Genomic DNA, 14,272 nt, shown 5'->3' with positions numbered 1-14,272 from the left:
TTTATCATAACCGACTTTAAATAAAAGATTATCTTATCTTATCTTATCTTATCTTAAAGCAGGATTTAGTTCCTGCAGTTTCCACTTTGCATTTAAGGTATATTAAAATAATCTGAATATGTTTGTACCAACGTCCATGAACAACTTTTTTTCGCAGGAAGAACGTGTCATGTACTTAAATATTGTTTTAAATGATGATTTAAATACATACCTTTGAAAGCAATTCCTAAAGTAAGTATTTTAAGTAATCTGTGCTTATTCATGTGCCTTTTTATTACAGTGGAATTATATAGTGAATCGAATCACGTAAAATTGTTTCTGGATAGAACATGCGTGTGTTAGTCTTAAAACACTAGTAAACACTTTCCTTTTGACATTTAGTAACTGCGCGCAGAAATATCAACAGGAAATCGGTTGAGACAATATTGTGTTTTGACGGGATAACTAAGTGCATTTGACACCGATGTCCCTCGGAAAAATGCAGATGTTCGTTCGACGTCCTGAAACGTGGTATTGTCACGATTGTTGGCATACATGGAGTCTCATTAAAACACGATTAATTACCTTTCAATTATCAAGTACCTTTCAAAAAGGGGGACATTTGTTTTTTCCATGTCGACATCGGCAAACATGGTACCCATGTTTAAAAGTTGCCAAATAATAGTTATCAAAATTGTTCAATTTTGTTATACGTTTATAGTCAATATCATTTCAAAATATAAACGCTTTTGTAAGTGCATAAACGTGGATCAGTCATCAAACTTTAACCATATCGTGTCACAATTATTCCGCAGGTCGCAGACTACACAGGTCATGATTCAAGGTCACGAGTGTTTACAAACAATCGCAAATGGATTAAATTCATGTTGATATCAAAGAATATGGTGATGGATGTTCAGATCTGCACCGGCAAAGAGAGAATTGATTTCTGTTGTAAGTGAGATTTTGTCATTCACCACAGAAATGGAATAAACTATCCGATCGTTGAATGCTTCACATGTACAGCATTTGCGGGTGGGGTAAGTGCACATGCAGATTTTATGGCCGATTTTCTTTGCCAGTGTCATTTTCCTGTGATGGAACTTTCTTGGCTAATGATTGTTGAGGTCGGTTGTTGGCGGACTAATGGTAAGAATCTGAAGCATTGTTTGTGCTTTTCATCTGACTATTTAGAACATAAAAAGTCCGTTTTCACGGTCAGATGGCAAGCTGACTGCAGATGAATATCACGTGGTCAACTATCCTAATACAGCTCAATTTATTGGAACCTTGTTATTCGCCCTATTTGTATGCAGGGGCAGGATAATATATTATATTTTGTATAAAGCTGGGTTGATAAAACAATGTTTACTCAATGTAATTGCGCGTTGATGCAATTGACTCATCAAACAACGGTGTGCCAGATGGAATTTCCAGAACGCCAGTTTTTACCGGAAATATATATCCGTGAGCATGAAAGGAATTTGTGGTGAATATGACCGTGCTGTGGAATTCCATCTGGCTGTCAAATGCCAGTGAGGTCCATCGTAGCAATGCGACATTTTTTATTTATTGTATTACAAAGTTTATAAACACTTAACTTTGATATTTGAATTGAGCACAGTCGAAAAAAAACCATCAAACAATGCGCTGTTTTAGACATATTTGAGGTCAACCCTGAACTGAATTTGCTACGCGTCATGAGATCTGTTAACAACCTTGCATACGCTATAATAAATATACAAAATGTGTTTACTACGTCAATTTTAACACAAATGCTGATATGAGGTATGCAAAAACCAAATTAATAATGTGTTTGAATCTTATTATTCTTGCACACCGGATAGGCATTTCCCATTAATTTGGCCGTGCTGGAATGTCTGACTGGCACTCCCAGTTCATGTTTTATACTTTATTTTCTTAAATTGTCATGTTCTACATATATTTGTGTATTTTACGTACTAAATAGCTTATTATATGATTGCCTTTCCATAGATTTGGGAAGAAAATTATATCAGCATTTTACAACGCTATGGGTGTTTCACCAAACTGTCTTCTTTTTCTATAATATCAGATAACAAAGTTTTAAAATATTCAAAAAATTTATGTGCATAAAAAAGGTACTGGTTTCATTCCCGGTTTATTAGGGATAGTGCCGCCATAATTGCTTGCTCCACTACGCATGTAATAAATTTATCTATAATTCAAGGTGTTGTCCCCGATGATTTAAAGTCGGCAAGGGTTGTTCCCCTTGATAAAAAATAATTAAACCGAAGTCTGGAATTATTGACCCGTTTCTAACCTTAGTATTGTTGCCAAGATATTTGGAAGGGTAGTGTATGATCAGGTGGAACAGTATCTTAAAGAAAATTCTTTACTCAGTATAAATTTTATCTGGTTTCAGAAGTGGTTATTCAGCAGCCACCTGTCTTATACACCTTAAACACAATATAAGGTTGCAAATTGGTAAGAGTAATTATGTAGGCATGGAAGGAAAAGAAAAAGGCTTTCGATACTGTAGACCACTACATTCTTCTCATGAAAATGGAAGCGATAGGTCTCGTCAACATTATTATCAAATGTTTTAAATCATATTTATCTGATAGACACCAGCTTGTTGATGTTGCTGGAATATTTTCATTATCTTCTAATAGTTCATGTGGTGTTTGTCAAGGATCTATTCTAGGTCCACTGTTATTTTCAATTTGTGTAAATGATATTTATGCTGTGGTCAAAAATAAACTTTTTCTTTTATGCAGATGATTCTGGAAAAAAACTGGCTGCAGATAGAAAAAGGTCATTTATTGAAAACGAGTTGTTAGATGATCTGTAATTAGTGAGTGAATGATTAATTGATAATAAATTGTCTTTACATTTGGGGAAAAACAGATTCGTTATCGTTTTGATCGAAGCCTAACTAAGGGTCAGATTCTGTTCTATTGATTGTAATGGCAGTGTAATTGAGCAAAAACTTCATCTGTCAGATACCTAGGTGCTACTTTAGATTAAAATTTATCATGTGAGAACATGCTATTTTAAATTGAATAGAATGTCATAATGCTTCTTTGAGAATGATTCATTACAATTACCGGTAGCTGTTTCATTTCATATTTTTGTGTACATGTTTTGTTTTCTTTGAATTGATTTTTGTTACCTCATATTATCAAATATGACTAGCGAACTTTTCCTTTTAATTTGGTAATAAAATCTATAAATATATATTTTCAGCCAAAATGCATCTTTGATTTTTATGGTTAATTAGATTGCAAAATATGTTGGACGGTGCATACTCAAAACATAATGCATTTCATCCTAGTTTTATTCATCGTTAAAATAACAAATACATAAATCAGTATAGAACATCATTGACAAATATGTCACTATTATAATGCACGGCAAATGATTAAAGATTTCACCACGTATCATTGCCTCTAATTGGCCAATCGCGGCAGCCCGGAAATTGCCCGGACTCAAATTATATATGTGAGTAAATAATTAACAATTTTAACGATGGTGCAAGGAAGGACTTATAAATACGAGGTCTGCGTCTGAGGTAATTTACATTTCTCCCGCTTTGTTTGATAAGAATTTTAAATTTATGTCTTTCTTTCAAAATGTTTGATTTCTGCGGCCCAACCGACATACCAGATATTCAGTTACTCAATCTCGTTCACTCTTAAAAATGTCCAAACGATTTATCTGCTTAATGTTAAGTCATCACCCAGTCACAAAAAAACAACAACATCTCGACCGAAACACTCACTTCGAAAGGTCTTTGTCAGCCCACTGCGAACAAGCAGTTTTTAAGATTGGCTCTATACCCATGTTTACGAACATTCTCAAGTCTTGGTCAAGACTCAAGTGATGCCAAAGCTAACTGATATTTTTAACGCATGCAATATTGACTATCATCTACTAAGGGTATGTGAAAGTAATGTGTAAAATACCAACAAAATCAAATGATGTTTTGTACTTCAAAATATTCGCTTTTTCGGGTATGTGTCCGGACTTAGACTCGCGACTGTTTGTAAGCATGGATTCGCTGATTAAATGCAGCCACAATATGCTACTCTCATTTCTGCTATTTGTCGGAAAACAACGTCACCTTGACGATCCAAGTACCATAACGACTGTGGATAATAACTGATTGGCACGCAATGCGCGGTAGGCACATTGAAGTCTATATGTCCCGTCACCTCGTGCCAAATATTTTTAATATAAGAGTAACTGGTGCTATTCAGGTTATCTGTCAGGGGAAACTCACATGTTCCCGTGCACTTTCCAGCGTCGTAGTGTTCGGGCAAAAGTAACCAATGCCAACTGAAGGTATCGAGTTGTAAAGTCCAAGGTCGTCGACGACAAGCAAAGAACGTGTCATCCAAAACATCATAGCTAACTTGCTCATTTATGTTTTTAAAATGGCTACCAGCATCCCTTTTCTCTCTGCCTGGCTGTACCAGCAAAGGGTTGTCTTTTAGGTTTTCGTAAACCACGAGTAGTGGTTCAAAGCTGTGTAAAATCCGAACTCGAGAATCCTGAGTTTGAAAGTAACTCCGTATTGTAAGAACATTTAGGGAGCTTTTGACAAATGATATGTCGAAAATGAGGTATTCTTGGAACTGGAAGACCTTGTGTTCTTCCTGCGTTGCTTCTAAAATAGTAATGCAATATTTAAATATATAAATATTGTTTACTAAAACCGAACAATGTTGTTTGTACCGGAGGATTAGCTGGGGAAAACAATAATGTTAAAAATTCCGGGCTTCAACTACTTATCGATGCATCTTTATTCCTTTAAACATAGTAACTGTTATGGTATGTTCACTATGTTTGTACTAATTGTGTAATTTGTAAAGGAAATTTATTTCGTGTAATCACGATAAACATATTTCATTAAATTGAAACAACTTGGACTCAATAAAAAAGCTACAAAAGCTTGTTACGATTAAGAGCTAACGGGAAATTTTGGCTAATGTTTAATGCTTATAATATAATTGAGCTTTTCGCAAAATTCATTGAACCTGGATGAGAAATCGCATGACTTCAAAGGGGATGTTACATGGGTCACCACGGGTCACAACCGATGTAAACAATCGAGTTAGTGACATAATTTCCAAAATACATTTTTTACAGAAAATATTTCTTAGCCTTCAACATTCCATGCTATTTTCTAGTTCTACACGTGTGAAATATTTTAGATTTGCATGTATTTAAATGATGCAATCCTTGGCCAAAATTTCGACGTTGCATCGTTCTTCAATTTTTTTTAAGTTGAAATTTTGGCCAAGGATTGCATCATTTAAAGACAGACAAATCTAAAATATTTCACACGTGAAGAAGCAAAATATAGCAAGGTATTTGATAGACTTAGAAAATGTTTTCATTTTTTCTTTCAAAAAATTCAGAAATTAACGTCAATTATTTGTTTGTTTACAGCAGTTGTGAACCGTGGTGACCCATGTGAGACCCCCTTTGAAATCACGTGATTCCTCACCCTGAAACTGATTTGGCGGTTCGAAATACGATGATACGATGTGTGAGAGCTCTAGTATTACGTAAACCGTATAACATATCCAAACGACTATTGATGTACGACACTAATGTAATACTATCAAACAGTAAACTGTCAAAATTACTATATTTTGATAATGTCGAGTAGATAGAGTTGTACACAAGTATTTTGACGAAAAAAAAATAAAACTAACCTGCTTTTACATCTATGAACACTGTAAACTGTTCGGCTAGATCAACATTTGTATCGTTGAAGTTCTTCATTACAAACACCAGTTCTATGCGTGACGACGCAACTAAGTTTAGATTCTCAAACACAATTCTCTGTCCATCTTCCCATCGCCCTGAAATATAATCAACCATAAAATGAATTTTTTACTATAAGAGAGGTTGCGAAACATAAATTGTACATGCATGAGCTATCTACTTTTTAAGTGCTACGTCATCAAGGTATGTGTACTTGGTCACGCACCTGCATGACGTAGCACACTAAAGTCGATCATCGTCTAGGTGTGTATATCATGTACAAGTGTACAGCGTAGGTATCCAGGACATATTTAAAATAATTGAATGAAATATATAATAAAAATAAATATTATCTACGTTCTACTGGTATGATTAATCATATATAAATTATGTACGGTAATGCATGCATCAACAAGGAAAGTGATGTGTTCTACCGTGGTCGGTCAGTCTACACTCTCACGTGAAAGATTGGTGTAGCAAAATGCCTTTAAGTCCAACTACAAGTTACTCTTCTTGTAAGGGTAGCGTTATCGAGTACCAGGAGTATCCCACGATGTAGGAACCAAACAATCTGGTGTTTACTTTAAGATACAATGATAAATTGCCTTGGGTGGAGCTCCATGAAGTTTTATTGTTGTTATTTATAAGGTCTTAGTTTGTTTTGAAAGCTACATTATGAATAGTTTAACCTAAACTAAAGTTAACGTTCACCTCTGTTATTATATCTCTGTTTGTTACGTTTTATTATGTCATTTAGGACGAAACCAAATACGTATATTTTTATAAAGACAGTCTGCTGTGAATATCATGCCCATGTGTCTGACCAAGTTTCATTATTCTTTAACGCTTTCATCACAACTATTGCAACAGGTGGTGGACTAAGTGACATATGTAATATTTTGGCGCTTTCCTATACATATTCGCTACAATGCAGACACCAAGGAATGTAGTCACGCCATTCATTCAGCAGTGAAAGTGCAAAAGGCCCACAACCACCGAGCATGATTTTCAGGGGCGGATCCAGGAATTGACGTTATATTCGTAACCTTTTGACAGGCACCCCTCCCTCAAAACCGAAATTGGTATAGTTTTTAAATGTTGCCACGGGGCTTGGCACTCCCAAATATATTTTTAACAATTGCAGTCCAAAATGGTGCATTCTGTGCGTATTTTATTGCTTTTTCTCTTTGATATTGAAAAAAGTAAACTAAGACATTATTTCAACATAATAGAACAAAACGGATGTTCATATAATGTGTACCAACAAAGTACAAAGTCATAGCATTAGATACGTTAACATATATAATTCAACATGTCACATACTACAGAACAGATGTAGGTTATATGCCATAGATATAAAATACTTGTCTCAGGTCAATAACATTATAAAATTTGTTCTTTAATCAAGTATAAGCTAAAGCTCTAATTGAATTCTGTTATGATAAATTATCGGAACACAATGAGGGTGAGTACCTTGATAATATGGCTTCTGTTTCTAAAAACAAATCTAAAATATTTCATTAAATTACACTATTCAAATCAAGTTTACACTGTAAAAATGAAGGTAGCATATATTTCGGTCAATCTTAAATTCTGCTTTCGTTTGGTCTTATTACCACAAATGGATCAAAAATAACTTTCCATGTCCAAATCGGAGAAAAAAGTAATTATATACGCTCAAAATACACCATTCCGGACTGGAAACGTTTAATCTTTTTCTTGTGGGAGTACCCAACCCACCCTGACAACATTTCAAACAATTCAAATTTTGGTTCTGAGGCAGGGGCGCATGGCAAAAAATGTGCCCCTTAAATGTGAATTCCTGGATCCGCCACTTATTACTATAAAAGAACAAAAACTGTATGCATCAAACACACGCCGGGTAATCATTGGATCCATTACATTTTGTTATGTGTTGAAAATGCTCCAACGCGTCTTCCGTTATAGTGTCAATGAGTGGAATATGGATGTAATCAGTGAGTATGGTTTCTTATTTTTCATTTTTAGAGGTTTATTCGAGTAAATTTAAAAAAAAAATTGGAGAATGTAGTTCTACATAGGAATGGCCATGAGTTGTTCTAAAGATAAAAGTTCTGAATAAAATTTAATATCTAATCGTCTAGAACTTGCATAACTTGCTAGACGTTAGTGTTGACAACGTAAAAATCTGGATTTTCGTGAGAATTGTTCACATACCTTAGATTTAAGTATTTTCTTTACATGTGTGTGGCTTTTTTATTGACAAAAGGTTGCCGCGTTACAAATTTTAGAACTTTTTTTGTTAAACTTGCTGTACTATGCTCGATTTTCTGAACGTTGTGGTGCCAATGAATAGGTTGTGGTGCTCATGAATAGTAATTTTGTAGGAAACGAATTGTGAAAAAACTGTAGCAATTTCATAACATGCAAATTAACAATTGACTGAATTAATATCATTTTCGATCTTTTTAAAGTATGACCTACTACCACCACACAGCTTTTAGGTTCATTTTGTGTCTAATAAATTACATTTATACATTATGAATGTCATTGAAAAATACAGCCAAGTAGACGAACTTTAAAAAAAATAAACCCTGTTTACCCTAAAGCCCTGATAAGCCCTAAAAGGCAAGGGCCCAAGCGAAAATGAACTATAGACAAAAACACAATAACATCACATACACAAACACATAATAACATCACATACACAAAAACATAATAACATCACATACACAAAAACATAATAACATCACATACACAAAAACATAATAACATCACATACACAAAAACATAATAACATCACATACACAAAAACATAATAACATCACATACACAAAAACATAATAACATCACATACACAAAAACATGATAACATCACATACACAAAAACATAATAACATCACATACACAAAAACATAATAACATCACATACACAAAAAACATGATAACATCACATACACAAAAACATAATAACATCACATACACAAAAACATAATAACATCACATACACAAAAACAAACACCAATAAGAAACTTACACCACAAATTCAAATACAACACCACAAACGTTAGCGTTTTACAACCTCTCTTAAATTCCCATTAACATGTACCCGAATATATTTCTGAATAAAACATAATTAGGTTGACCAATTCAAACCCAAGCATTCTAACAAGCACGCCGTCGAACCGACGTCAAAACCCACCTGTTTTTAGATTAAAAAGGGGGAATACCCCAGCAAATATTTCAGCCAGAATAAAGTAACTAGCTCTGCAGTTGCGTATTGTTCTGCAAACACGATTACCAAATTTGATTAAACCATCTTGAACTGTTTGACAGGTGACCCTTTTTGCACGACCACGACGCGAGAGCCGAGGATCACACCAAGGATAATGCACAACTAAAAACGATTTGAGTAATACTCCTTGTTTACCATCATATGATTATAAAAATGATTATATTTTGTTTTTGTTGCTAAATGTTGGGACAAGTGTGATTTTGAAAATCCGAAAATAGATTTAACGCCCAAACTTCGGGTTAACGCTCCAACTTCGGTTTAACGCCTAAACTTCGGTTAAACTTATGTCTCAAATGGGATAACTGACCGTTGGTTTAATGCTGTATCTTTGATTTATAAATGTTAACATGTTACATGCACATATAATGCTAAAATATCTGGGCAATGACTTGTTTGCCTCTAAGTCTGATGGTCATAATGTTTTGGCGCCAACCTTCAATTGTGCCAGCTGTCTGCGTATTAAACAAAGACATGCTCTGGAAATGGTATTTAAACAGTGATTATTTATAACAAATGTTGTCGACCTTGGACGATTTATACAAATCACTCGGTGATAGGGCAAAAGTTTACTACACCGAAGACATTTTCACATGAAAAACAACAGCATATTTTGAAAAGATGTGCTCACATATGTTTTATACATAAAACCAGAGCCATGATACAGATTTCAATTATTTACGTGGCTTTTCTTTTATTTCGGGATTTTTCGTTACATACAATAGAAAGATTGTAAAACAATTCTTTAACATTATCAATATGTTATGTGATAAGTTTCGAGTGATTTTTCGATTTAATCATGTTATGGCCAATTTACAAAGCGAGATCAAAACAAAATGTTTGTGAGTACACAGTCCAAATCTTATTTTAGGACAATAAGTGCCAGGCTTTATTTCTAATGAATACTTTGTTAATTTTAAGCTCTAAGAATATCTCTTCAGAGTTATATTGTTTGTTAACTAATTTTTTTGCCCCTTTGGTTCTTATTTTTTTTGTCATTGATTTCAATGAATTATTATCTTATGTTAAATGAAAATGATTTTAAACATCTTGCTTTTGTGTAAATCCTAAAACGTTTTATGATAAAAAATAAAGGTATGTCAAGTCATTTCAAATCATTGATATATGAAAAGTAGAAAAATATGCGGTATTTCTTTCAGGAAAAGTAAACGTCGTTGATGTGGAGATCGTATAATGATACGCAAATGTTTTATAGTAAGGAGTATGTCCAACACCGTATGCAACCATCTTAAATACATCACTACAATGTATTGTAAGTGAATTCATGAGATTCTATGTTTATTGTGTGTGTGTTTTTTTATTATTTAAGTTGACATCACCTGTCTTGTAATTTGTAATGTTTAAATACCTTTCTGACTTTCGCATATCATTGTCCACTGCGCCAGAGTTCCTTCATTAGCGAAGACGGACTTAGACTTGTTCGACGTTAACCAAATGGAACTACAGCGTAATGTCAAGTATTAAAAGGTTTATCTTGTAACTCAGTTATTGTTTTGGAGAAAATGAAGCACGCCTAATACAAAACACTAAACCTATGGTACTTTTTGCATGCTTGCAACTGTTAAAAAAGTTAAATAATAATCGTTCATAGGCCCTTCGTAAATGATTTATCATACTATTATCCACACGCCGACCAGAAATGTTTTGAAACGCTTGAGGTTCAGTAGACAAAAGATCAATTAATTATACCTATTGTAAAGCGGACTTGCAATATATTTATATAAGTGTTGTTATATCCCTAAAATGCGTTTATGCGTTTATACGGCTTCCGACAATGTCTGGTTTGGTTTGATACACGGTTAAATATACGTACTATTCTGATCAATGTTAATAATTCAAATACTGCAATCAATGACCACGTAGAAATTTGAACCAAATGTGCAATTTTTTTTTTCAGAAAACAGTATCACATTGAAGAGATATTCTTAGTGCATATAATGTATATAATATGTATCAGAATTAAAGCCTATGGCATCTATATGAACATTGAAAAAAAAATGGCTTAAACAGTTCAAATAAAAATATTTTGTTTTGACCGTGTATTAGCTTTAAAATATTTCCATAACTGTATATTGTTTTTAAGCTGAAACACATGTAGAAAGTTATAAGTATAAACGTTATATTAATGAGTTAACCCCACATTTCTCTTTCGAAGCTTCGATTTTTCGATATTCCTCAGTGTAGAAACTTGGCTTCAAGATGTATCTTTTTATGGAGATTAATGACCCCGCCCCTAAGACGCATTTAGACAATACACAAATGTGGCACCAATGCTCAAATACTTTAAAATTGAATGTTGAAATATGAGTTGCCTGACTGCTGACGTCATAAAATGGTGAGTAGGACTTGTGATTTTCGCAACGGCCAACAATTGTCGCAAGTAAATATTAATTGCTTTTTTCAATGAAACACATTAATAGCACTTTCAAAATATTGAATTATGATATAAAATGTTCGGTATAATATAAGGAATATAACTCACGACCTCGGGCCATATGTCATTATAAGGACCGGCCAGTCAGCCCCAGAAGGTGAATGGACCGAGGCGTTATATACACCTTCGTTGGCTGCCTGGTCGGTCCTAATAATGTCATATGGCCCTCAGTGGTGTGTTATATTTCGTACATATTGAATATATGAGACCTCAACACTAAAGGAATTACTCAAGACACTAAATATCTACTATTGGAAAGCCAAATATTTAAATGAATTTATAATGAAAACCTTATTAAAAACTATACCTGTTTTTACGATAAAATATATATCCTACATTACTGAGTCCATTGGACACACCTCTGACCGATATATCGGAAACACATCGGGCAGATACAAAATATTGAAAGTCTATTATATAGGTCCGTATATCTTACTGTATTTTCCCCTGTAGGTCCGGATGATTACATCTGGTGTGTGCCCGCCTGTTGATATTCTTGCCCGCTGATCGTCCTCCCCCAATGCCGAGAATAATACGTTAACATAACTTGGTAGAACTTTGATTTTCCCTCGTGGATTCTCAAAGTAATCTCCGTCGGTAATTTTGTTTATTAAAGATTTTTCAAACAATTTTGTTTCTTGTTCATTTTCAAAGGTAGATTGTATGGTGGGCGAATTTTCAGTGATGTCGTTGGCTTCGTAGGTGTAGCTTTCTTTCTCGTTATCATCGACCTGTTTTAAATCACTTTCTGTTGATATATCGGTTACTCCAGTGATTAAGTCTGCTTCACTGTCAGCACTGTCTAAATGAGGTAAAGAATGGGTCGTTTGTTGCCATTTCGATGTTGTAATTATCCGTGGGTGCACAACTCGTATGTTCACTATTAGTAAAATAAAATAAATCAAAATAATGTTTCGCAATAACATGTTTACAATTACATTTATCCGACGCTAAATATAAATCGAAATATAAATCGCCCGTATCTAAAAGCATGTCCGTTTTTCAGTGAGACTGCGATACGAATGTTTAGTAAAAATGAGTGCATGTCTACAAATGACATTTAAATAGTTTTAAAATGTTGCAGGTGTTCGCCAAATTGTGTCCTCTTTACATTGGATATTGGTACGTATTTGTAATCTTGTAGGATATATCAAAATGGGAAGATCAGTGTGCTGTTATTTTTCACGTCGATGACATTATATTTTTTTACTTTTGAAATTGAAAATTTATTTATATATGTTGATGCATTTGTGGTATGTCAGTTTTGTTTTGTAGGCTTTGTTTCTCTCGTTTATTATATGCTAGGCATTAATCATGAACCTTTTGTCAATGTATTCGATAATTCCCTTCTAATGGGATTGTCCCTGTATATTAACACATTTGTATTTAATAGCATAATGAAAATAAAAATCTAAAAATCAATACGCTTGTGACAAGCATAAACATTTAGCATTCAATGACGTACCTGAATCGTGATGAATCGTACGATCGTGTCTTTCATTGGATTGTTCTCAATATATTATTTGAAATGGGAGCGGAAGGTGTGTTCCTTCCCGTTGGTTTTATTTGAAGAATATATGAATGAAAAATTCCTAAGTATTCTTATTATAAGTTACATGTTTGTAAACACCCTTCGATTTTTTTTCAAATTTTGAGATTCAAACACTTTCCATTTCAAGGAAACTCTTGTATTTTCGTCGTAACTTCAACAATCTTAGATCTATATAAGCGGTACAAAATGCAACAAAATAACTTTTTTTTGAACTTCATGTTTATTTTTAAGACTGGTTCAAGTTCCATTTACTCAAATATTTAGCAAAATAATGAAACTACACTAGTATGACTCTTCAATTTCGACTTAAGATGACAAGGATTATTATTAAAACAGTCACAAGGTATTACATTTTTAAGTTAACGTATTGATTTTGGTGTATATAAACAATCATATATTATAATTTATTTTTCACATTCCCACTATAATTGTTGAAATAAAGTCCTACTTGTTTTACCAATGGGATTGTGTTGGAGTAAACACTAGTTTTGTGATGGTTTATCTGTATTTGTGTAACATACGCAAACACTTTGCATTTATGTACAATATCTTTGAAGCAGTACTCTTTTATTTGAATTATAAGATTGAAAAAAAAAAGGTTTACAGTTTTATTTATTTTATATTTTCATTTTTGTTTTGCTTGAGAGTATCCCGGAATGAAATTCAGCTCCAGTATATTTTTATCTGAACGTTTCAAATTCAGGGCTTTTTCATCAAAAATTGTGAAGAGGCCTAGTCTTTTCATTTTGGGAAATTTAAACGCGTGAAATTCTGCAAATTGTGAAATTTAAATGTATAAACGTCTCAAAGTGAGAAATTCCACATATGAGGATTTAAGACACCTTTTAAACACGGGTCAAGGTATCCATATGAAACTTGGAACTCATGTTCAAAAACAGGCTCATATCTTACATGTGAGTCTACTTCTAGCTGATTTTTTTTTTCAGTTTATTACCTTTTTCATATGAAATGTGTACAAACACTCCACAGGGTCATGCTTGAAAGGCCTAAAATGTATGGACTTCCAATTGATACACTTGTAGATCTTATGGGGGGGGGGATAAATCATGTCTTTGACTTCGCTTTTTTAACATGACACAATGACAAGAGAGGGAGAGAGATAAGTTTTAATCTTCATAGAGTTGATTTTAAATCGAGGGAAAGAATTGATAACAATATATGGACTTATTGGTCCTCAAATAACGTTTACATTATACAGCATTCTTCTTATGTTTACTTGTAGGATAAAAAAAATTGC

General features: G+C 33.6%; 1 protein-coding gene across 1 annotated transcript; it reads right to left on the bottom strand.

Moving 5' to 3' along the window:
- Nucleotides 1-3,284: 3,284 nt before the first annotated feature.
- LOC128214898 (uncharacterized) lies at nt 3,285-12,452 on the bottom strand. Its single transcript, XM_052921604.1, has 3 exons — nt 11,899-12,452; nt 5,685-5,834; nt 3,285-4,630 (listed from the first exon to the last, which is right to left on the bottom strand). Exons 1-3 carry the CDS (start codon nt 12,386-12,388, stop codon nt 4,026-4,028), a joined length of 1,245 nt encoding a protein of 414 aa, XP_052777564.1. The 5' UTR covers nt 12,389-12,452; the 3' UTR covers nt 3,285-4,025.
- Nucleotides 12,453-14,272: the final 1,820 nt, after the last annotated feature.

This window comes from Mya arenaria, chromosome 13 (genome assembly GCF_026914265.1).
Source record: "Mya arenaria isolate MELC-2E11 chromosome 13, ASM2691426v1".
NCBI classification, from domain to species: Eukaryota; Metazoa; Mollusca; class Bivalvia; order Myida; family Myidae; genus Mya; species Mya arenaria.
The sequence above is the reverse complement of the archived record's forward strand: the minus strand, read 5'-3'. Positions and strand labels throughout refer to the sequence as shown.